The 24,239-nt window shown below is 52.9% G+C and overlaps 1 protein-coding gene and 1 long non-coding RNA gene across 4 annotated transcripts in view; one reads left to right on the top strand and one right to left on the bottom strand.

Annotated features, from left to right (window-relative positions):
- Positions 1 to 20,520, bottom strand: part of HTT (huntingtin) — a 48,779-nt gene extending 28,259 nt beyond the window's left edge. For 2 of the 3 annotated variants that reach the window (XM_078861799.1, XM_078861798.1), the window contains exons 1-26: positions 20,324 to 20,520; positions 15,838 to 15,921; positions 15,393 to 15,513; positions 15,034 to 15,093; positions 14,357 to 14,436; positions 13,882 to 14,020; positions 13,426 to 13,567; positions 13,012 to 13,190; positions 12,573 to 12,759; positions 11,065 to 11,109; positions 10,560 to 10,667; positions 9,733 to 10,067; positions 8,814 to 8,949; positions 8,406 to 8,506; positions 7,190 to 7,301; positions 6,363 to 6,494; positions 5,801 to 5,947; positions 4,885 to 4,961; positions 4,312 to 4,451; positions 4,000 to 4,060; positions 3,013 to 3,107; positions 2,664 to 2,822; positions 2,360 to 2,477; positions 1,407 to 1,552; positions 801 to 931; positions 266 to 465 (exon numbers count right to left, since the gene is read on the bottom strand). In XM_078861799.1, the coding sequence (XP_078717925.1) occupies positions 266 to 465; positions 801 to 931; positions 1,407 to 1,552; positions 2,360 to 2,477; positions 2,664 to 2,822; positions 3,013 to 3,107; positions 4,000 to 4,060; positions 4,312 to 4,451; positions 4,885 to 4,961; positions 5,801 to 5,947; positions 6,363 to 6,494; positions 7,190 to 7,301; positions 8,406 to 8,506; positions 8,814 to 8,949; positions 9,733 to 10,067; positions 10,560 to 10,667; positions 11,065 to 11,109; positions 12,573 to 12,759; positions 13,012 to 13,190; positions 13,426 to 13,567; positions 13,882 to 14,020; positions 14,357 to 14,436; positions 15,034 to 15,093; positions 15,393 to 15,513; positions 15,838 to 15,921; positions 20,324 to 20,430 (3,342 nt within the window). In that variant the 5' untranslated portion in view covers positions 20,431 to 20,520. The remainder of the gene's footprint in view (positions 1 to 265; positions 466 to 800; positions 932 to 1,406; positions 1,553 to 2,359; positions 2,478 to 2,663; positions 2,823 to 3,012; positions 3,108 to 3,999; positions 4,061 to 4,311; positions 4,452 to 4,884; positions 4,962 to 5,800; positions 5,948 to 6,362; positions 6,495 to 7,189; positions 7,302 to 8,405; positions 8,507 to 8,813; positions 8,950 to 9,732; positions 10,068 to 10,559; positions 10,668 to 11,064; positions 11,110 to 12,572; positions 12,760 to 13,011; positions 13,191 to 13,425; positions 13,568 to 13,881; positions 14,021 to 14,356; positions 14,437 to 15,033; positions 15,094 to 15,392; positions 15,514 to 15,837; positions 15,922 to 20,323) is intronic. The other variant, XM_078861800.1, reaches the window with a different exon arrangement.
- A 97-nt stretch (positions 20,521 to 20,617) lies between these two features.
- LOC144935248 (uncharacterized) lies at positions 20,618 to 23,732 on the top strand. The gene is made up of 5 exons (XR_013637279.1): positions 20,618 to 21,010; positions 21,569 to 21,606; positions 21,859 to 21,908; positions 22,576 to 22,623; positions 23,095 to 23,732. It is a non-coding gene; the product is annotated as an uncharacterized LOC144935248 (long non-coding RNA).
- Positions 23,733 to 24,239: the final 507 nt, after the last annotated feature.

Genomic DNA, 24,239 nt, shown 5'->3' on the forward strand with positions numbered 1-24,239 from the left:
GGTTCGCAACAAGTCTACTCTTTTTGAATGACGCCAGAAGATTTTGAATGTCCACGGCGAAGCAAACGGCACGTAGTATTTTTACGACTAATATACCCGCAGTATTAACCGGGGTGGCCTGCCGAGTGGCGACCGTGGTACGTCACCGGCCGATGTGCCCGGTTCCCGACGACAAAGTGGATACAAAATATCCACCATACCACCCCCAGCAGCATCCTTAGGGGGGGTGCTTATGCGAGATAGATGGAGAGAGTGCGAGCGTTGCCTTGAGAGTGGGCTGGACGGGAGGGACGTCATCCAGCACGTGCGTGCAGATGTTGAGCAGCTTGAGCAGGTGGGAGAAGAGCTGCTCCACCATGGGCACCAGCGAGCGGTCGGCTAGCGCGGCCCACGGCTCCTCCACCTTGGGCATCGCTGCGTCGTCCTCGGACACGCATGGCCTGCGCAGCGACCTGCATGCCACCGCTGCGTGCACAGGACACGCGCTCGCCACCCGGCACTCCTCGCCTGGCACTCGCCGCACCACACTCGCCACCCGGCACTCACCACCAATCATATGGCAGGGGCGAGTGTGTCCCTAGGACAACCACCGTTAACTTCCGTACAACGTTGTACTCAATTTATCCATCCCATTAGGATGATGAGCCGTGTCAACACCCAACTAGGATTTGAACTCGCAACTTTTCGACTGCGCCCGGCAGTCGGCCGGAAAATTTAACGAGCAGGAACGACGGCAATTCTCGTTGGTCGCTCGGTGTGAGTAACGGCAAGAGGAGCGAACGAGAGAGCCGTGCTCCTACCGGCGATGAGGTTCCCCGTGAGCAGGAGGGCGTCCTGGTGGGCCGGCAGGTCCAGGGGGAACCACGACGATGAGAGCAGCGTCAGCAAGATGGGCAGCACCGACACGCGGCCACCCCCCTCCACACCCGTCCTGCACACGCGCACATGCACACAACAACAACCGCCATTCGCCACTAAGTGGCGGTGACGTCACCACGACGCTTGTGCCAGGCTATGTGCACGTTGAGGCCACGTGAAGTGTCGAAGGCTCGCTGACAGGAGGTCACGGGATAGATCCAGGTGTAATGGATTCGCTGACTAAGATTTAGCAGATGCACAATGTGTGCCCGCTTGCAGCACTTTAACTGCAGGGCACTCCGCTCACTATGGGGAGCTTCTAATTGCCCAGTAGCGTGCTTCACAATCTTGACACCGCTCGTGCCGGTCTTTGGCAAGTCAACTCAGGTCCACATCCTCCTGTAACGGATCAGCCCATCTCTTCTCTATCCCGTGCCGCGCCCATTTAGTCCTCTCGATCCGGCCAGACAGAAGCTGCTTGGGCATGCAGTGGCTGGGCACAGACAATTCTGCACTGCGGGGATGACGCCTTTCTTGGCGTCCCATACCTGGGTGTGTTTGTCAAGGGCAGCTGTGGCCTCGCATGTGCTGGCGGTGGGGCTGGTGCAGGCACAAAGCCACAGTGCCAGCCATTGCTCCACATGCTCACGGGGTACGCAGCTGAGAGCAGGTACAGGGCTTCACAGCAACCAAACTGAAACACAAGACAGCCACACGGTATTAGATGGGCAGGCAAACACAAAGATCCCCCGGATAGCCTTAACAGACTGTTGGGGCAAGTGCTGTTCGCGAGCGCCTATGAAGGCCGGTATGGCACCACGCCCGGCCGCCTTTGTCTCTACATCATAGACTGCCAATAACCTCACCAGCTTAATAACCATTGCTGCAGTCTACATCATAGACTGCCAATCCGCTCACCAGCTTAATAACCAGGCTACAGTCTACATTATAGATTGCCAGTACACTCACCCAGCTTAAAAACCAGGCTACAATTTACATTACAGACTGCCAGTACACTCACCAAACTTACTAACCAGGATAGTCTACATCTACATTATAGACTGCCAGTACACTCACCAAACTTAATAACCAGGCTACAGTCTACATTATAGACTGCCAGTACACTCACCCAGCTTAATAACCAGGCTACAGTCTATATTATAGACTGCCAGTACACTCACCCAGCTTAATAACCAGGCTACAGTCTACATTATAGACTGCCGGTACACTCACTCCGATTTAGAACCAGGCTACAGTCTACATTAGTGGTTTTAAGTTTTTTATTATTTTATTTTTATTTATTTACTTATATTTTTCTATCTACGTAACTTTACCGAAAGAACCAAATAATGTAATGTGTAACAATGCTGAACTTACACTGCAGATTACGCAATGTGGTTTCCACTTAACAGCAACATCGCCACCTACTGTATGACATTTGGTATATCATAAATGATTGTAATTATTATTCACGATTCAAGTAAAGATGGCCAGAACTTACTTTTAAATGTCGCGATTTGGATCGGTTGAGCGCCGTGGAGATGGCTGTGATAATTCTGGACAAATTGTTTTCCAAAGTTGCGTTGGCCGTGCAGGATGTCTCGTAGCCACGATAGGGACTGCGAGAGACAAGTTTCATATTTGTTTTGCGTGTGTGTATGTGTGTGTACGCGTGTACGTACGTGTGCGTGTGTGTGTGTACGTGTGTGTACATGCATGTACGTGCGTGTGTGTGTGCGCGCGTGTGTACGTGTGCATGTGTGCGCGCGTGTGTGTACGTGTGCGTGCGCGTGTGCGTGTCTCACCACGCAGCAGCCGTGGCTGCCCCGGGCGCGTAGTACCGCGGTGGTGCGGAGTTCTCGTGCACGAGCAGCTCGAGGCAGGAGGCCGTGTGGGCCCTCGCGATAGCCACCACGGGGTCGCTCTGGGCTTGGTCGCACTCGAAGAACAAATTCGGCACCAACCTGTGCAGGGACGCGGCACGAACGGATTATCCCGTGCGTGCGCCGTGCGCTCCAACGACCTTCTCGTACCTGGCCCCCCGGACCGCGCGGTCCCCGGCGGAGTCCGCCAGGGTTCATCTCCGGGCTCGACACCGTCCCCCGCGGGGCCTCCGGCGTGGAGGGCCGTGCGCCGAGTGGTGGCAGAGCTCACCTGGAAAGCGAGGCGGCAGCCGCGTGGCGCACCCTGCCGTCCTCGTCGCTCAGCAGGCGCAGGATGCTGGCGACGGCGCGATCTTGCAGGCGCTCCTGGTAACAGCACACAGCGCACGCACCGGCACGCAGCCGGTCAGGGGGGCGTGGAGGTTGCAGCATGGATACCGTGCAGGAAACGTCTGCGCGACATCGCGGCGACAAAATGAAGTGATGCAAAACACGAAAAATATGCCTTGGTGAGCCCGGCTTGAGTAGTGGCGTGGGCACATGGTGTCTCTGTGTATTGTGGGCTTAGGACACGGGGGCTCGAGAGGGGGCCGGGACCAGTGGTCTGGATTGGGGGGCTGCCATACCCCATAGGGGGTGAGAACCACCGCTCTGCACAGTGTCAGTGACATTTTAATACAACATAAAAAATATACAGTTAAGTATATTTTACTAATGTATAAACAGTTGCCATATTACTTTGCTTGAATTTCAGGTTGTCCAAGTTATTGAAGCGAATTGGTAATGTTCGTTTTTCCAACTTGCATCTCTAAGCCAGCACAGTGGATGGAGAGGAGTGATGGGGATGTGGTGGCAGTGTTACGTTGGGATGTAAATCCATAAGGCCAAGTGGTTTCCTGCTCAAATGTGCATCGAGGGGGGTGAATCTCTACAGAAGACAACGACTGTTGACTTCTCCACAAAGTGGTGCCTATTTTAAACACCCTGGAGGGATGATGGGCCAAGTCAACCACCCCCGCCCTCCCCCCTCAACCAGGATGTGAACTCGCAACCTTGAAATTGTGAGCCACTCGCTCTTCCGCCGAGCAGCCCGGCTGTCGAGCTTAGACAGCCAGAAAGTCTGATGTGATGCCACAGCAAGCAGTGCATCAGCCTGCACCAGGCACCCTTCACTGAGCACCCTGCACTAGGCACCCTGCACCAGACACCCTGCACAACTGTCCTTGGTGGACAATGGGGGCAGCGCGGGTGAACGTACCTCGCTCTTCTCATCGCATCCAGAGTGACAGCCGACATTCTTTTCCAGAAAAGCAATCAACCTGAAATAGATGAACAATCACAGTCTCTTATCACAGAGATCAATCACAACCTCTTACAACAGTGATCAATGCCTAGACAGAAGTAAATTAACCTACTTGTTTTGCTGCCATCATACCCTGGCCAGTCGGGTGTGTGCAATCCGCCAACCCTCGCCGCCTTCTCCACGGTGCCACGGCCAGTGGCCGAGCCAGGGAGGCCGTGGGGGGCTTCCGGCGTGCGGCACGAGCCTCGCAGGGGGGGGGGCCGCTACCTGAAGTCAATGTCGGCCACGGTGTCCATGAGCTCCGTGCGGACCAGCCAGTACGAGTTGTCGTGCAGGTGCAGCAGGGCGGAGAGCAGCGTCAGGCCCAGTCCACTCTGCTTGCTGTTGCACAGCTGCATCACGCAGTGCTGCACACGCACAGACACGGGTCCCACACGCGGCCCGCTTCGAATGCTGTTGGGAAAACCGCTTCGGCGAGAGCCACCTGACCCGGACCCTAACCTATAACGGCCGGCAGAGCGCACAAGGAGTTGATGAGGACAGCTCCATCTCGGACACCTGTCCCTCCCCAGTGCTGATGTTGACACACTGCACCAGGCATCCATTGTAGGCCAAGACGACCAAGGAGTGTCCCCCAGGACCGCTTCAAAACACATACGCACACACGAGTCCACCTCGTAGGGAGTTGCTGGTGGTTACCCCATCGGGAGGGTGTGGAATTTCCATCATTGGCTCGAATCCTCTTACCCACACCCACACACAGGCCACGCAGCTTCACCCACACAAACACACAGGCCACGCAGCCTTACCAGCACCCACACACAGGCCACGCAGCCTTACCCGCACCCCCACACAGGCCAGCCGGCAGGTGACGGACGATGAGTCCTTCAGGGCCAAGTGCAGAGGACGGACGACATCTGGAAATAAATAACGCCCGGGATACCTTCACACCCGAGGGCCAGCCACACATCACGCGTGAGTATAGCCCAGGGGTCGGAAACCTACGGCTGCGGAGCCACATGCATGGCTATTTCATTCCTGCTTCATGACAATATTTATTCTGGCACACGGTCTCAAATTCAAATGCATTGCGGCTATTGACGTAGGATTTTTTTTTAACCAAAAACCCAATAAAATGGCACTTCTGGTCATTGTGCTAGCCGACCCCTGGTACAGACAGTCCCAACCTGCTGAGTATTATTACGAAGCTTGTTCACCTACGACACTTCAAGAATCATTTTCAGGAGGGTCCTGCCAAGCTTTCGCAGGAGGGGATGATGTTGCTGCTTCTGTGCGATCCAAATTGAGTCATTTGCAGGAAAAATTTTCAGCATTGGGATGTTTGGAGAATATCGGTTACATTGTGTGTGTGTGTTTTTAGCATTAAAGTGAGATGAAAACACTGCTTGCTCTAGCGGAGGTAGTTGCTACTGCAGCGCAGCACTGCCCCGGCACGCGTGCATACGTGTGCGTACACATGCGTGCGTATGTGCGTGTATGCGTGCGTACGTACTTGTGTGCATATGTACGTATGCGCGTGTGTATGCGCCTGTGTATTTGCTTGCCTACGTTTGTGTTCGAGTTCGATTCCCGCTCACGGCCAACGCCACTGGGGAGACAAAGGCGGCCGGGCGTGGTGTAGGCCACCCACCCCCTCGTGTCGGGTGCTGGCCTTTATAGGGTCTCGCTAACAGCACTTGCCCCAACAGTCTGTTTAGGCTATACTGGGGATCTTTGTATTTGTGCACGTGCGTACCCTCCAGTTCCGCTGGGCTCAGGATCGCGCTGTGTGGCGTTGCCAGCACCGCGCTCACGATGACGCCGCACAACACGGCCACGTTTCCACGCAGCTGCGGGTCGGGGTGCGAGATGAACTGCAGGAGGTCGCTCAGCTGCTGCTCCTCTGGGGACGGCACAGGGAACGCAGTCGCAACGGCGCCACGATCAGCCGATGCGGAAATACAAACCGCGCGTGCGTAGCGGGCGGCGTGGCGGTGTCACGCGCCCACGCCGTCTGGCGGTCACGCCGGGACCGCACTGGCATGCTCTCGCGCACGTGTGTGGTGCTGTCCATGGGCGTGGTGCTGGCAACACACCTCCTCGTGTGCCGTGCAGGCCTTTGTAGGTGCTCGCCAAAAGCTATTGCCCCAACAGCCTCGTAAAGGCGACAGGGGCGACTTTTGCCTTTGTGCGTGGGAGTTCACCCGTGCCAGTCCACGCGCGCGAGCCGCATGCGGCCGCTAACGCAGGAGCGCTTGTCTGCGCGCGGTGCACAAGGAGCGGGGGAACGCGACAGCGCGGGGGATGGGGGAACGTACGTGGCTCCGGGTGGAGCGCGCGCCGGTAGAGAGGCAGGAAGAAGGCCGAGGGCAGCATGGAGACAGCAGAAGCCACGCAGCCCACGGCCAGCGCCTTCATGCTCACCCGGACACACCGGTCCGACACCAGGCCTGAATTCACATACACGCACACAAAGATCCCCCGTATAGCCTTTCCAGACTGTTGGGACAAGTGCTGTTAGCGAGTAGCACCTATGAAGGCTGGCACGGTACGTCAGGGGTTGGGTGGCCAGCACCATGCCTGGCCGCCTTTGTCTCTCCAGTGGTGAAGTTTACACGTTGCACTGGGTCCTCATACGAGGCTGATTTAACCTAAGAGAAGCCCAGGACCGGTTCAGTTAATCATCAGTGGCGTTGGCCGTGAGCGAGAATCGAATTCGGGTCGCCAGGTTTGTAGCGGAATGTACTAACCACTGCGCCACCGCTCGTCATACGCACGCATGCACACACACACAAGCACTGAGACCAAAGTAGTCTCTTTTGAAAGAGTGATTGACCTGGGTTACACCATGGAAGCAAACAAAAAATCAGAGCAAAGACAACCAAATAGAAATCAGAGCAAAAAAAAAGGAAAGAGTGCCCAGAGAAATTCTCACAAGAACTTTCACCAGGGGAGAGGTCAAACACGCCTACTTGTTATGCTGCCTCAAACAGCAACCACACTGCTCGGCACACAGGCGTGTAGCAGGAATAACGGTTCCATCTCGGCGCCATGCGGGCGCTGGATTGCGAGTCAGTGCCCCGGCCTGCGCTCACTCGCTACGCGCCTGCCGAGCGGTGCTCGTGAGCGAGCCGAGCACACTGACCGTTGGGGGTGCCTGTGAGCAGGAAGGAGGCCGAGATGAGGCGGACGCAGTGGATGATGGGTGGCGTGTCTTCGTCCGTCATCTCCCCCACAATGCCCTTTATCACAAGCGGCTGAGATGCACGGCACATACGAGGAGGAGCAGCTCGTAAGCTTCACAACGCGCACAACGTCCGTCTGCACGAGAAGCGTTGCGCCGCCTTGTGTGCAAGTCAAATCGACCACGCGGGAGCAGCGAATCAAGACACAACGTAACTGGTCATGGCCAAACATCCCAATCGCCCCCACTTTGAAACTACTGCTGTAAAACACAGTGGCACATTTACCAAATGTACAAAATCACAAGTTACTGTTTTTATTTAACCAGGAGGGACCCTTGAGATTAACTTCTCACTTCAGATGTACCTAACATTTACAGCACAATCAGCAGACAGTAGCAGGTAACATACGACACATTTCCTAAGAACTGCATTTTGTGTTTATTTTGTTGTCCTTCCCCCACATCTCTGATGAGCACGGTTGGCCACGTATGGTGCAAAAGAAGTCCAACATACATAAACCAGTACATCCATACTGGAAATAATAAAAATAAGCACATAATTAATATAAATTATGAATAAAGGAATACTATAAATTGACAAGTGGTATAAAATATTATAAAATGTTGTAAAAATTAAGCTCGTGGAAAGAAGTAGCGAAATTGGACCGTGGTGGGTACATTTTGAACGTTACGAGAACAATATTCAAGCTCTGTTCAAAGCCACGAGCTGAGACGCCCAGCCTCGTTCTGGGCGCTGAGTGGGTCGAGTGGGGGATGCTGCTCAGCAGAGAGAGCGCTGAGCAGCCCATCGCAGAGCTGGGGGGAGCTGGGCGTGGGGGAGCTGGGCGTGCGAGAAGCCCGGCGGCCCAGAGGGGGGCCGCTTCCACAGGAGACGCCAGTCGGAGGAATTCACGATGACTTCCCAGATGAACGCAGGAAAGGCTCTCGCACGCACATGGTCAGCATGTTCTTAAGACGGATGGTCAAATTCGCCATCCGGGGAATCCACAACGAGCCTCAACACCCTCTTTCCTGGAGGATTCTGCATTGGGATGTTTGCCCAATTCCCCAAGTAATATTTCACACGTTGGAGGAAAATTAGAATAACCCATTCATACACCGGGATGGAATTGCCGCGGGCTCCCCGCATTGCGACCACGGCCTCTTTCGCCCTCACCTTGCTTCCCTCCGCGCCCGAGCCGTCAAAGTCCTCGTCGGCGCCCTCGGGCGGCGGAACCGGACGCGAGCGTGGCTGGAGGAGTGCGGCCACTCCGGGGGCTGCCGGGGGAGAAGGTGGGTAGCCAAACGGCAGGCAAAACGATTGGCTTAGCCGAGATGGCGCGAGCCCAGGGAGCGGAACACAAACGGATGACTCCGCAGGCCAACGTGGACGCAGCAGTGATGGTTCAACAAAGACAAACTATGGACCGGTTTCAAAATTCAGTTTCTCATCAGCAGAATCAGTCTCTGCTTGAACCGATGCTGGTGAACTGCCAGATGTTTCGAGGCAAGGACTGGTTTTGACATTCAGCGTCTCATCAGCAGAGTCAGGCTTGAACGGATGCTGGCGATTGAAGCCGTGTACCGTGACGCGGGGTCCGGTCTCGGGGCAACGCGTTCCTGGACTCCTCCTCCTCCTCGTCGTCGCCGCCACCGCCGTCGGGCTCCTGCAGTGCGCCCATGGGTAAGGCCGTGTACTGCAGGTCCCCGCAGTCCAGCACCTCACAGCAACACACGCAGCATCCAGCTTCGAGACGACATTCAAGTCGGATCATAAACACTATGTTGCAAGAAAAGGGATTAAATCCACAACAAGCAACGTTTCAGGCAAGGGGCCTTCTCCGTAGCACAAGAGGCCCATTACCTGAAACGTTGCCTATTATGTACTTATTGACGGATGTGTTGAGTTGTTGTTTTTGTGCTTGTGCACTGCTAAAAATGCAGTACCGACCAATTGTTTGTTCAGGTTTCAACAACGCATAGATATATACATCGCAGCATATAATTACATGTTTTTATGTTACTGTTTTTTCCAAGAGAGTCCGAGACTCAAGACTCTTATTCAGGAGAGTCCTGCAAGTTTCCAAAGTCGGGGGCAATGTTGCTGCTCTGTGTAATCCCAATGGAGTAATTTGACAGTAAATTTTCAGCATTCGGATGTTTGGCCTATCCCAGTTACATCGTGTTTTTTTTCTTAAATTCTGTTCAGCATTGGGAGGACACCAGAGAACCCGGAGGAAACCCATGAAGAACAGGGGGAGAACATACAAACTTGTAATTGAAAGGTGCCCAAGCTGGGAACCGAACTTGGGACCTTGCATCGAGGCACGAGTGTTACCACGGGGCGGCCTGCCGCATTCCAACCGCCAACCTTGACAACAAGCGGCCACCGCGGGGCCACCGCGGGACCGCGTCACCGGCCCAAACGGACGTTGTGAAACGGACTCGTTGAAAGCAACGGCAAACCCCACGCAGGAGAACGAACGGGGACGGCGGTCGCTTACGGGTTCCGAGTTGTCGGACGGAGTCACGGCAGAGTCGGGGCCCTCGGTGGTCTGGGAGCTCTCGCTCACGGGGGAGGTGGGGGCGGGCCGTAGGGATGCGCAGCCCACGGCCCCCAGCGCCTCCAGCGAGGTGGCGCTCAGCTGGCTGGAGCTCTCGGCCGGCTCGGTGCTCAAGCTGGTGGAGTCGGACTCCTCGGCGTTGAGGTCAATGGAGTCGGAGGAGTCGAGCGCGTGGAGCAGGCACGGACGCTCGGCGGCGCCGGGCTCTGGCCCGGCGCCGCCCGACAGCGCCGACAGCGCCGATAGCACCTCGCCACTCTCGCTCAGCGCCGACACTGATACCGACGGCGGCAGCGACAGCACAACAGCAGCACATCCGGCGAGTGAACACAACGCGCCACCTTCACACGCCTGTCCCATCAGCCACACGGCCGTCTACGAGAGTATCCATTCCGCAGCACTGGCCCAACACAAGCAAACTCTGGTCCGGTTTCAACATATAGTGTCTCATCAGCAGAGTCAGTATGTTTTCCATCGTCCCATATTTCAATAGCTTTTACTGGACATGTTTACTTTTACAATCACTCACAGCATTCATATCTCAGTAGTGCTGTTTGTTGGTGGCCGTTCCTATTTTTGGGCCTTTAGGCCTGCGATTTACAAGCGCGATTAAAACATTACGTAGACATTTTGGTAAAAACAAAACATAGTGGCAGCAATCGTAGCCCTGGACGAATTGACGATGAAGGAAATGAGAGAATTACTGACGGAGGAACAGAGGAGGCCTGCATCACCCGACCCGTAATGCCCCGAGAGTTGCAACTCACGCAAGGCCGTGTCGGGAGAGGGGGTCGGGGTGCCGTCACTCCCTCTAGCCTCCACATCATCCTCCAGCACGTCCTCCTCTTTCTCCTCCTCCGCTGACAGTAACTTGGCTGTGTAACCCACACACACACACAGCATCATCTACACTACTGCGTAACCCACACACACACAGCACCATCTACACTGCTGTGTAACCCCCACACACACAGCATCATCTACACCGCTGTGTAACCCCCCCACACACACACCATGCAAAATGCTGACAGAGTACAAATGAAAGTGGTGGAGCCCATATGTTTCCAGACACGATGACAATGATGACGACGATGATGACGATGATGATGACGCTAATTAATCTACACTCCAAATAGCAATGGCCACGGTGGTTGAAGGCCCGAACGGGGCTGTGTTGCCCACACCCGCGCAGGACACGCACACACGTGGTGACACGGCACATGGGGACATCACACACAGATCATCTACAGCACTCACGAAACAATCGATTACCTTGTGCTTTTGGTAAAACAGGACTAGCCATTTTACGCCACCCTCCTGAGGCCAGCACAAGAAGGAAACAAAGACTGTAGTAAAATGTGGGTTAAAGCAGAATAGTACAAGAGGGTTCCAGTGATCGTTGCCTGTATTGATTTCTGTAAAAGGGCAGAGCGACACACGGACAGCCAAAGGCACACACAGTTACACACATGGAGAAAGAATGGAGGGCTAAAGTGAATCACGTCATCTGAACTTTGAAGAAAATAAGATTGATTTAAGCAAATCAATCGCCTCAATGACTAAATTTGGTTTGACTATTTTTGGAAATAATTTATGAACATAAACTATGTTGGTTCTTTTGGTAAAGTCACGTACAAGGGAAATAATAAAATAATATAAAAACAACAATATCTTTATATTACTTTATTATTTCCCTTCTACGTTACTTTACCGATAGAACAAAGAATATGAATCCCTGCAGTCACGAAAGCTTTAAATAAAAAAATAAACTATGTTGCTCATTTTGTACAGACCATGTGGGTGCAGTCGGCATAAATTATGTTAACGAATGCGAGGGAGGGTGTGGGTTGGGATTCCAGAGGCGCGCGGCGGCGAGGGTTTGCCCAGGGTTGGGTGGAGGCGCCGTGCAGGGTTTTACACGGGTGGCAGCTGCTGTGCCCATTTGCTGACCTACCCGTTCATCTCATTCATCTCTCAGCGGCGCTGTGAGAAAATGTGACCTTAACAGATCAGACGCTCTGTCCTTGACGCTGGGGATTTGGGCCCCTTTATCTACAGTAAAAAAAACACATTGGAGACCAGCAGGGCAGCCTAGGTAATATCAATATTTTATGAGATTCTTTTTTAATTTTGGTGACTCGTATACATACACTCTAACTGGTATTGGCCAACATCCCAATGCTGAAAAACAATCACCTGCGAATTCAACCAACGGGAGACTAACGAGGACAGAAACGATTGAATTTTACCGAAGACGTCACGATACACAGTGGGAGCATGAGAGCTGCAGAAAAACAGCGTCTATCAGCACTGGCTTCTGGAGGGTTTCCAAACGAGCTCAAGAGTAGCCGCTGCCGATCGTTCCCGGCCAGAGGTCGTCTCTCACGCACAATGCTACGTCGCCCAACCCCTGCTGTGGCTTCGTCTTCAATTTTAGTATTTCACTTTCCACAAGATTCTAAAGTTATGGTGAACGCCTATGGCCAGAGTGAATGGGGTTGTTATCGGTCACTACCAGATGCATGCGATCGGCAATGTGATTTGATTTTACGTTTCAAAAGCAGACTTCCGTTTGGAGCAGGAATAGAGAGGGCCGCAGCCTGCCAAGAGGCCGCAGCGTGCAAAAGTCGCCACTGCGGGACGCTTCGGGGGGGAAGCAGCAACACCGGCAGCAGACCGGCCCCGGCGTCCCGCGACAGACAAACAAAGTGAAACCGCGCGACGACCGTCGCTAAAACCAGATGCCGACTCCGACCGCGGCCGAACGACGCTGGCGGTACCGACGAGGCTGGACACGCTGGCGGAGCGACGGGCACAGGGCAGGGGGTGGCGGATGCCGCCGGCCGTGGTCAGCGCCAGCTGCAGGGCGCTCGGTGGCATCCGCAGCAGCTGCTGCAGCATCTCGAGCGCCGTGGTGGCCACGTTGTGCTCCGGGTGCTGCGTGTAGAACAGCGTCACCTCGTACACCTGTGGGGAAACGCGCACCTCTTCCTCGTCAGGGTGAGCCGAGCAGAGACAGTGACACTGCCATGAAGACAAGCAGGATTGACGCTGCTGTAACGTTACGAGAACGCCACAGACACAGAGTGCAAACAATTTCCTACTCAAATGAGCATTGCAGTAGTGGTCCTTTATAGCCCCGAGTTATTGGAATGTTCACATTCCTACGGCGAGAGCGGCGCTTAGCGGCTGCGCTGTTGCGCGCCGAGGGCTACTTGCCTGCACGAGCACGTGAGGAGCGACGCCGGCGTCGGCCTCGCGCTGCGTCACGCCGAAGCTGCCCTTGAGGCCCGCGTCGGCCGCGGGCTGCTGCACGTGGGGCACAATCGCCCGCAGGCAGTGCAGCACACCGAGCAGCAGCGACGACAGGCGCGCCTCCCCCAGCGGCGTCACCAGCCCTACGCCGCCGCGCAGCACCGCTCGTCACTACGCCACACGGCGCAATTGGACGCGGGGCGGTGGCGCTCCGCTCGCGGTGAGGAGCGAGGTGGACACAGTGATGAGCGAGGAAGGGGGACGCGGTGAGGAGCGAGACAGGGGGATGCGGTCACGAGCGAGGTGGATGTGGTGATGAGCGAGAGAGGGAGATGCGGTGACGAACGAGAGGCGGACGCGGCGAGGATCGAGGCTCACCCAGCAGCACGGAGAGCAGCCAGGCGTAGAATGCGTGCGGGCGGCGTGAGTGCTGGCACACGGCCACGGCGCACGTGGAGGCCGCGCGCCGCATGGCCGCCGAGCCCGACTTGAGGTTCAGCACAAACGCACGCAGCAGTGTCTGCATGGGGCAGAGGCAGTGAGTTCACGACGCGGCACTCATCAGCACCATCGTCACCACTCCTCACTCCGTCGCCACCACACCATCATTCCTCACAGCACCACCATCACTCCTCACACCATCACGACCACCACCACTTCTAACACCACCACCATCACCACACTGCCGCAAAATACACTCTAACACACTGCATCCACTCACTGCATTTTCAAAGACAAAGTAAAGTGTCATCTTGAAACACTGCAGCCAACAGCAATGCCGTAAAGTTGGGGCCTGAAGGCCGCTGCACAGCGCTGACCGCAACCCAGTCGCACCTTGATCTCGCCGTCGTTGGTGAAGCTGCCCAGCACGCTGACCATCTTGGGCACGGCACCCGCCAGCGTCTCCTGCACTGGCTCCTCCAGCCGGCGGCTTACGTGCACCAGGCATGGCAGCAGGTTCAACATGTAGGGCCTGTGTAGCAGCAGCAGCCGTAGCGGGGACACAAGCAACGGTGGTACCACAACGCAGAGCTCAACACCGCGCAAAACTAGACAACGCCGCAACACAAAGCACTCCGCTGTGCCGCGCACCCAAGTGACAACGGTGCCTGCATCGCATTTGACGAACCTGTGAAACGTTACGTCCCTCTCGGTCAGCGAACAAGGCGCTCGCTCCAGTGGTGGAATGTACTTCCCCACGGCCCATAGGTGGGCACCACTACTCACAGGGGATCGAAACGGGAACAAGAGACGCCGTCTCTCCGCGAGGCGGGCGCTGGAGATGTCAGCATGCGGATGCAACCGTTACCTGCACTTCTGAGGTCGGATGAGATGCGCCAGCTCAGCAAAGCGCCAGAGGGCAGCACGGAGACTGCGAGAAGCCCCGTTCTGCAGCCCAACACAACGCACAAGGCCCCCCGTGTAGCCCTTAACAGACTGCTTTGTGGCAAGTGCTGTTAGCGAGCACCTATTAAGGCCAACACGGCACACGGTGGGGTGTGTGGCCAGCACGGTGCCTGGTCACCTTTGCCTCCCCAGTGCTGATGTTTACACACTGCATCAGGTATTCATGTAAGACTGAGTCAACCGAGGGGAGGCCTACGTCCAGTTCAGATAAACGTCAATGATGTTGGCCGTGAGGCGGAATCGAATTCAGACGGCTGTGCTCGTTCAAAAGTACGCTAACCACTACGTCACCGCTCCCGACACATGTCCACACCCACAAATTGCTGCAGTGCTTTCGCCTGGCATGTTATCTTTGTCAAATGTGCGGCAGAATACTCCAAGACAGCAGATAATTCCCCTCCGATTATCAAATGTATTTTACAATGCAGCTCAGAACATGAATTATTCAAGAGATAATGTCCCTGCAGCTGTAACTGATGAGATGAATGCTCCAAGACAGCAGATAATTCCCCTCTGATTATCAAATGTAATTTACAATGCAGCTCTGTAACTGATGAGATGAATGCTCCAAGACATCACCTTCTTTATTTCCTTGTAGAGCTCAAGCTGGAGCCTTGCCACGTGCGTGTCCATGAGGGCCTATGCCACACGTACCGGGGCAGACAGCCACCGCTGTTAGACAAGGCGGCACAGAATCGACGAAGGCGTCCAGCAGAAGGAAGGGCACGTGCAGGAAAAGTAAAAGGCCGGCTCGACAACCGGCGTCTGCAGCGACAAACGCGCGGCGCATTGCGAGCTCACGCACGTGCACCCAGAGCGCTCCGCGAGGGGGGACATATGGTGCAGACAGCAGCCGCATCCACAGCTCGGACGTCGAGTCACAGCCACCACTCAACTCATACCCACGCGAGACAAACCCGTAATTCCAAGGCCGTCACCTTGATGACCTTGTTGAGACACTCATCGGCCACCATCCTCACATCGGCCTCCGTGTCATCGCAGCACAGCAGGAAGGTCTCCACAGCGATACCAAGAAACTTTGGGAAGTCCGAGGAATTCCTGAACGAGTGGAAACACGCACAGGTGTGCAGCATTGCGTGCACAAAAGCTCGTGGTCTTATCCAGACCACCAACACAAAAGAACCAAATGCGTGGCCAAAGACTTGTGGCTGTCCCAACGGGCAGTAGTGAGAAAAAGACCCAACCAATGACAACTGCAAGGCTTCACACGCTCCTTGGCAGCGCGTGGCAAGCGTCCGGTGGTGCACACTCAAATTGGATCCTGTTGACATGGGCACCCACAGAGCTTCCTAAATGATACGTGCAGCGTTAAGTGGTTGAAACGCTGCATGGAAATCCGAGAGAAGCACTGTCATAGCTCACCTCACATTCGACGAAATGATGGTCTCCGCAATGGTCTGGCAGTACGAGATTCTCTCCTTTTTATTGGCAGGACCTTCCTTTTTCCTACACAATGAATGAAACAAGAATAGAATATTAATAAACAGTAGACTCCTCGAGCCCACTTCTGGCAAGGTAATAAAGCGTACAGATATCATCCCAGCTGCAACACAGATTCTATAGTTACACAAATGCTTCTTCATACGGCCCATGTTGATGCAGAGCAATAACTGTAATTTTACGATGAAGTGGTGGAGCCAAATAACTGCATCAGGAGTAGCAGAGTGGTGAATCATCACTGCTATGATGACGCCTCCTCCTTCGTGTTTGTGAATTGGACGTGGAATCGTTCTTAGTTCCATTGTTTTGTTCTGGGTGAACACAGTCACCGCACAACTGATAGTTTTGAATTTTGCATTCGTGCTCAATGTAGTAATAATCCTGAACGCAGGACAGATTCAAAATGCAATTTCTCTCTTCAATAAAAAAATTTGAATTAAAATATGAATTGCAAACATTGAGTTCGTCAGTTAAAGCAGAAGAGAAGAGAAATCACGGAAGGTGTTTTCTGCAATTGGCCACACCACTCCTCGTCCGGTGTCCTTCTTCTGTGCAAGTGGCTTGCAATTGGTAGGTTGCGAGTTGTATGTTGAACTTCTTTCGCACTGTACATAGCCAACCATGCTAATAGGAGTTGACTCAACCCATCATCCCTACGGGGTCAATACAATTATTACTGCTTTGTCGGAAGTCATAGTACTGGGGAATTTCCACCACTGGCTCAGGGCTGTAAACGGGATATTCATAAATAGGTCGTTCTTGGCAAGGATCTTGCTTTAATTTAATTCCCCCTCCCAAAATCGATCTTATAAATACAGACATTGAGTTTGCTACCAATGTCTGTGACCTTGGTGCCATCAAAGCACCCTTCCTCTCTCTCACATCCCCCCAACCCTGCAACGCCATTTACCTCCCCCTGGTAACATCTCGTGCACCCGTGATTTCCTTACTCAGTCTGCCGCTGTGAGCTGAATGGATGTGAATTCCGCTTCCTGACTAAAGAACTCTCCCGCATCCCTCGGCAACACAACTTCAGAATCCCAGCACCAGGCTTTTCACTCGCACTTGTAAATGTGAGTGTCACTCCAATCCCAATTCTATATTAGATCGATCATGAGATTGTCCTTAACATGTTCGAGATCCTAAATGGTCTTGCTTCTCCCTCTCCGCTCCCCTAATGGTACACTGCTCTCCAGCAACCAACGCCTCATGGTGAAACTCTAATGTGAAGTTTAACTTTATTTTGTGTAACTGTGTGGGAATTCAAGAGACCATGATAGTCTCATTATGCAAGAGTGACCTGGGTTACCAACATGACAAAATCAATACAAACATAAAACTAGTTACAACACAGAAGCAAACAAATCAGAGCAAAAACAACCGAATATAAATCACAGGGGACACAACCGCATTACAGAAGAAATCGAAAAGAGTGCACAAACATAATCAACATTAAATTAAATATATTTTCTTTAAAGTTGGCTTGAACAAAATTATTTAGAAAATCAAAGCAAGATTCTTAAAATATGAAATAGATTGTCTGATTATTGCACGAGTATTTGCAGAGAACATTATATCAACTGGAGCTGCAAGTGAAATTATCAACCAGAATCAGACAGCTCCGCATCACATTGAGATTTAGATGGAAGAGTAACCGAGGGCATTAGGAAGCGATGAGATCGCAGGTGTTTGAGGCACGAGGAGAATCGGTGGAGGTCGCTGCTTTTCCTCTGCTGCCGTGACTGTCGCCTGCAATTCCCCCCTTCCTGCTGCTGGTCCGCAACGTGGACTCCTCTCCCCCACATCGCACAGGGAGCAAGGCTCCTCTCGGCCCCAGTCACGGCCCCCCGGCCCTCACGTTCATCGGCCCTCTCTGCTCACCCCGTGCACGCACCGCGTGCAGCAACGTCAGCCAGCCCCTGTGCGATTACGTCCTCGCCTCACTGCTGGCGGAAGGGCTCCACTAGAGGGCGCCCTAGAAAGGGAGCCCCAGAGAAGACTCTCCAGTCACGTTGGGACAGATGATTGCACAGTTGTGTCGTCCTCGATCGACTGTGCAATCATTGCCTCTGCTTTAAGCCCGAGACATTACACATTTCTTGCGATGGTTTTCCATTCTGCTACTGCCTCGCTGCCAGGTTTTGCAAACTAAAGGTCACCGTGTGAATCATCTATCCACATAAAGAGTGATTTTGGAGACTTAAGAAACCATCAGTCAGTAATTGACTATTTCCCTCTAGCAAGCGGCACCACAAACTTCACTCAGGAAGCCACTGAGACGCGACACGCGCTCCCAAGGGCAATTCCCTGAAACGTCGCCGATTCTGATTTCCTTCCATGACCACGGTGCTACCAACGAACGTGGCGAGTTGCTGTAATGTCCCCGTGTTGCTTGTGTGCCACTGCCAACGCAGCGTCCCCAAGTAACCTGCGCAGAGCAGAGGCGCCACACAGAGCGGGGAGTCGCCGGAATAATGGGGACATCCGAGCCCAGTCTGATTGTACAGCACAAATGTAGCGTCGCCTATGGTGTACTATGTAATGTACATAAACAGTAAGAGCGGCCTCCTGCACGAGTGTACGGTTGAACCCATATGGGTAAAACGATTTAATAAATAATAAAATATCCCGTTACACACTTGGAACAATCGGTAGCGTGTCTTCTTGCACTGTACCACTTATATTATTGTTATTATTCAACTACAAGCGGAGCTCTCACAACCCAGCCGCTCTCTCGTCTTCTCCAGGCTGAACTCACTCTCACTGCCCTTCAACTCCATGAACTCCCTTCACCGAGAAGAGCTCGTCCTGTCCGCCCATCACACTCCACGCCACCCTCACGAGCTGTCTGTCGGTCCCGGGGCTCTGTCCACTCCGTGTTGCTGTTGGCGTTCACATTCAGCACGAGTGGGGCGTCTCGTCCCTCAAGTTCCCTGTTGTGGTGCCACATCCCTCACCATACCTCCACCCTCAATCCCCTCGAACACGAGAGGCAATATCTCCATGTGTTCCACTACATAAACACAGGTGGCACGCACGGCGCCTGCTCGTGTACTCAAGTACATGGCACGCAGCCGATTGTACATGGCACGCAATGTATACGGCATGTGCTGTACATGGCACAGCCGATTGCACATGGCACGCAATGTATACGGCATGTGCTGTACATGGCACAGCCGATTGCACATGGCACGCAATGTATACGGCATGTGCTGTACATGGCAAACGGCCATTGAAAGTATCGCAATCTGCCAAACTCAGCGTCACCCCCACGTATTTAACAACAACAACACAGAGAGCAATAAAAGCATGTAGAGAGTACAGGAGAGAGTACAACTGAGAGCGAGTGGACGGCGAGGAGGAGGAGGCGTGGGGAGACGGGGAGCGAGCAAAGGGCCACGAGGCGATGAGAACCCCGAGATTTCGGTTGCCACCTGTCCGGAATTTGCCCGAACAGTCTTGGAATGGGGTATCCGTGTTCGTGTGCCAGGAATGTGTTTGTGCCGAGACCTGCTACCAGGATTGTGTCTGCACGGCTGTGACAGCTGACCTCGGCTAAGGAATATATCCTGGGTTGGTCTACACCGTCATTGGTGGCCACCAGAGTGGCGATTACTGAGCCTCGTTAGCAAACACGCACAGCGCGGCGTGCGGCGTGGGCCCCCCCCCCCACTTAGTGCCGTGGCGAGCACGAGGCCGTGTTGGCAGTGCGGTAAAAATGCTGCTGCTACTGGTGGTGGTGCTGGGGGTGGTGATCCATGCCAGCCTAACCGCGCCGTGTCAGGAGGAAACGGAATTGAGTTTCTTGGCCAATTTCGGAAGTCAGAGAACGCGGGAAACACACGTAGATTGGGGGTGCCAATCAAAGGCTCCCACAGATGGATTCAAATAATCAATTATCTTCACTGCCATCTCCGGGCCACTTCGCTGCCCATCTGTGTCGTGCTGTGCCAGACGGGAGACGAGACGGGAGACGAGACGGGCTCGTGTCAGCGAGGTTGATATCACATCGCGTCAGAGACGGCTGGGAGAGGCCCTCATCCAGCAGTCGACTGACCATGGCAGCTGCTGCTGCTGCCGCCGCTTGAGAGTGCGTGGTGCATGCAGGAAGCACGGCGCCGGTTCACACAGCGCGAGAATACAGAGTACAGTGGGGGGTGCGCGCAGCGCCAATGTTTATAGTGCGCGCAGCGAGTGGCGTGCCCCATGTGCACAGCGCACACGGTGCACATGGGCACGGTGCGTCCACAGTGCGTGTTGTGCGTGTACAGTGCGCGTACAGTGCGTGTTGTGCGAGTACAGTGCGTGTACAGTGCGTGTTGTGTGAGTGCAGTGCGAGTACAGTGCGTGTGTAGTTGTCGGTGTGTAGTGCGAGGTGCAGGCGGCTCGCGGGGCTCGCGGGTCTCACGTCTTGCCCGGCCCGGGCTGCTGCTCGTCCGCGTCCCACGCGGGGCCAGCGCCCTGCGAGGCCTTGAGCGTCTCGAACGCCTTCACGAGGCGCTCCATCGGGGTCATGGCGGTGCCGCGACACCGGCCCCGTGCCTCGCGCGTCACCGAACACAAACACGGGCGGCCCGCGTGACGTCACCCGCGAATGACGTTCCCGACGCGGTGACGTGTGACCCGTATAAATAAATTACGTCATCGTCCAGCGACCACGCCGTTACCAACATACTGTTAATCGTTTGCGTGACGTCATCGCGCTCCACACGATGACGTCACTCACGGTGGGGCCGCCATGTTGCGGCGCCATGGAGCCGAGGGCAGAGCGTGGTTCGTTCCGCTCTCCCCAAATCCTCTCCCCGCTCTCTCTCGCCACACTCATACGCTACTCTGCAGTGCGCACAGACACTCACCCCGCTCTCTCTCGCCACACTCACACGCTACTCTGTAGTGCGCACAGACACTCGCTCGCCAGCCACACTCACACGCTACTCTGCAGTGCGCACAGACACTCACCCCGCACACTCGCACGCCCCTACTACGCACAAACACTCCACTGTCTAATACGCACAAACACCACGCACGCGACGGGCTCTGTCTCGGCTGGAGGCCGCTGCGATGAGCCCCGAGTTACGCGGGGAGCCCGACTGAGGTACGGCATCGTGAGTGGCATTGCGCCGGGTGTGACGAGTTGTTGGCCATACTTCCCCCCGCTGGTTCGCGCGACTTTGTGAAGGGGGCGGCCACGTGTGCGTGTACAGTGTGCACGTGCGTGTACAGTACTAATGGAAACGCGCTGTGTAATCTTGACTTTAAAGCTTTCGTGACTGCAGCAATTCATATTCTTTGGGTATTTCGGTAAAGCCACGTAGATAGAACAAATATCACGACGGTTTTTTTCACTTGATGACGATTGCGTTGTGATCGAAACGTGATCGTTTTTATTTTTTTCTATCTACGTGGCTTTATCGAAATACCCAAAGAATGAGTTGTGTAATGTCTGGTACGTGTGTGTGGGACCTATGTCTCACATTCCTAGCCCATAAACATCTCGAAGCTCACCTGTAAACCTGACTTTGTTGCCGAGACTGTCAAAACGGAAGTGTTTAATTGTATTGAACTGAACCAATGCGTCCTAAAGGATGGCACTCCCCAGTCGGCCGTGCGGCTGATTTGATGTGCACGATGGACACGCTCTCTCTTTGTTTAGAATCCTGCCACAAAGGTCAGAACTCTTCGAGAATGCAGGTAACATAACGCTTTTATTCTTGCGTTAAGTGTGAATCGTGTGCCCTGGTTCCACTCGCCCACTAACTTTATCTGCAACCTGGAGGAGAGGTTTTCTACAATCGCTGTGCTTCCATGATGCCTAAAATGTCTGACCTGAATATGTGTGTAGACATCCTTCATCTGAGTTGCAGCACAGCCATTGAGGCATTCTTGCGAGATTTTATTTACATTTTTGTCTGACTTGAAGTTTTGAAATTATTATTTTTCAAGATTCTGGAGTCGTCGTCGGATGCAATCGCCTGAAGATTGCAGGTTCCAAGGTGAGGTTTTACCCAAGCGGTCAAAACGCGTTTTCCTTTACTTAGTTCTGATTTATTTTTAATTACATCCCCTGCACGTGACAAGCCATAGTTAGTTTCATGAGATGAGTGGTATATAAACAAATAAAGCCCCGTTACAAAATGTAGATACTCCCAGGCTCGGTCTCATTTAACCATAATATGAACCCGTTGAAACACGTGGAGTCACTTTGCCTCTTGAACAAGGGTGACGGACCTTGGTTACAGCCAAACGTGGCATGTACACTTTGTTTTAAAACATTTCAATGTAACAAATCTAGTTACAGCTAAATAAACATCTGAATACGCTGAATCATATCTTCTACATATACAATTTCTCGAAATGAATTTTAGGCATGGATTGCTGTACTGGAGTATTGTGTAATTATTGAAAAGTCAACCTCCGTTGCTAAACTAAAACAAGTTAGGACAATTGCCATACATTTAAATCATGTGCTTGTGTTGAATTACTGTTAAACACCCTGTAATAAAGGTGTTCCTCCAAACTCTGCTTCGATGATGCCTAAAATGTCTGACCTGAATATTTGTGTAGACGTCTTCTATCTGAGTTGAAGCAGAGACGCGAAGGCGTGTCTGCGAAATTACATTTCAACTGTAATATCTGACGAGGTTTTTAAATTATTTTCAGATCCTGGAGCTTCAAAGATTTTAATCACACGAAGTTTCACATTCCAAGGTGAGGCTTTAGCCAAGCAGTCAATATGCCCTTCTATCTGCTTATTTTTTGTATTGATTTTGAAGTACATCCTTGAAAATATGGATTGCTGCAGTGGTGGAACGTTTAGCATATCTGATTATATTTCATTTTCCAGGGGGACAGTTGAAACAATGGTGAGAGTTCCTTAATGTCCTTACACCTCTGTCGGCCCAGCAATATGTATGGGTCCACCACAGTTGATCGCCAGGTCGCGTGGTGGGGAAATATCACCTCTTCCAGACTTACGGCCAGCGTGAAATACCCCCCAGAGCTCCCTCTACTGAGGCCATTGCCACCAGTGGCAGAAATTTCAGTGGCAGCCTTGCACATGAGCCCTAATTTCACCACAGCAGCGGTATTTCAATGACTGGCCATATTACATGTGCTTTGCATTTCATGGATTTGTGATTGTTTTGGATTTTTAAGTATTCAAACTGTGTTGTATTGCAGGTGATATCCACGTCTTGAAGATGAAAGAAAATGCATCCAAGCCTTGTCATTGGTGAACATGGAGTCAACACAATTCCTCTACTGAAGTCTTAACACGGGGTCAATTACAGGCATAAACATACATATAGGGAAGTGAAAAGCAAAACTAGGAAACACGAGGCGTTAACAAAAGATGGCATTGGTGGTAGGAATGTATACAATGAAACGGATGCATAACAATGAGTTGAGATAAATTCAAGGCCCTTAAATATACAAGTTATACAAATATACAAGTTATACAAATATACAAGTATATAAAATGACCGGTCATTCCACTTTGAATAAACTGATTCAATGTTCGAGGTGAACATTTTAACTTAACTTAACCCTAACTTAATACAGATATTAGAATGGCCTTGGCAAGAATGAAATATTTAAACTATTACATCTCATGGGTCTCAAAAAAGAACCATTGTTAAAGGAGTAAATAATGAAGTGAGAAACCTGGCACCATCCTAGAGACATTAAGAGAAGATGCACCTTTGTCATGGTAAAACACAGTAAGAGAAGCTGCACCTTTGTCATGGTGATCGGCAGCGCTGCACCATCGCGATGTACAATCGGTATACACTGTTACGTTGTTTTCAATAAATGCTCCTTTTGCAAGTATTTTGTAATTGTCCAAACACCAGCACCTGTTTCGCACAGCTGAGCTCGGGCCCAGTGTCATGGCCAGCAACAAACGACTGCGGGACTAGGGATGGATTTTGCAAGTACTGTAAATGTAATCGCAGAGAGGGTCGGGGTGGGTGTCGGCTAATCCGATGGGGTGGGGGGTGAAATTTACAGAGGCCGACTGAGTTGCATTACATTTCTAAGTTTGATAGCTATCGCCTTTTACTCTGTAGATTTCACTCCTGTCCGTTGCGCCCGTTGCGACAGCTCCCCTCTCGGATGAGCCGACTCACCCCGACCCTCTGCGATTACATTTACAGTACTTGCAAAATCCATCCCTAGTCCCGTCCACTACCCTTAGGTGGTACCCACTACAAAGTCTATCACTCTTGGTTGTAGCAGCGCTCTCGCTACATTTCCTCAGCAGCAGTCTACCTGCTGTATCTAATTTTTCACCTGAAGACGATGGCTTGTGTTGCTATCGAAACGTC

Source organism: Lampetra fluviatilis, chromosome 12 (genome assembly GCF_964198595.1).
Source record: "Lampetra fluviatilis chromosome 12, kcLamFluv1.1, whole genome shotgun sequence".
Lineage (NCBI taxonomy): Eukaryota > Metazoa > Chordata > Hyperoartia > Petromyzontiformes > Petromyzontidae > Lampetra > Lampetra fluviatilis.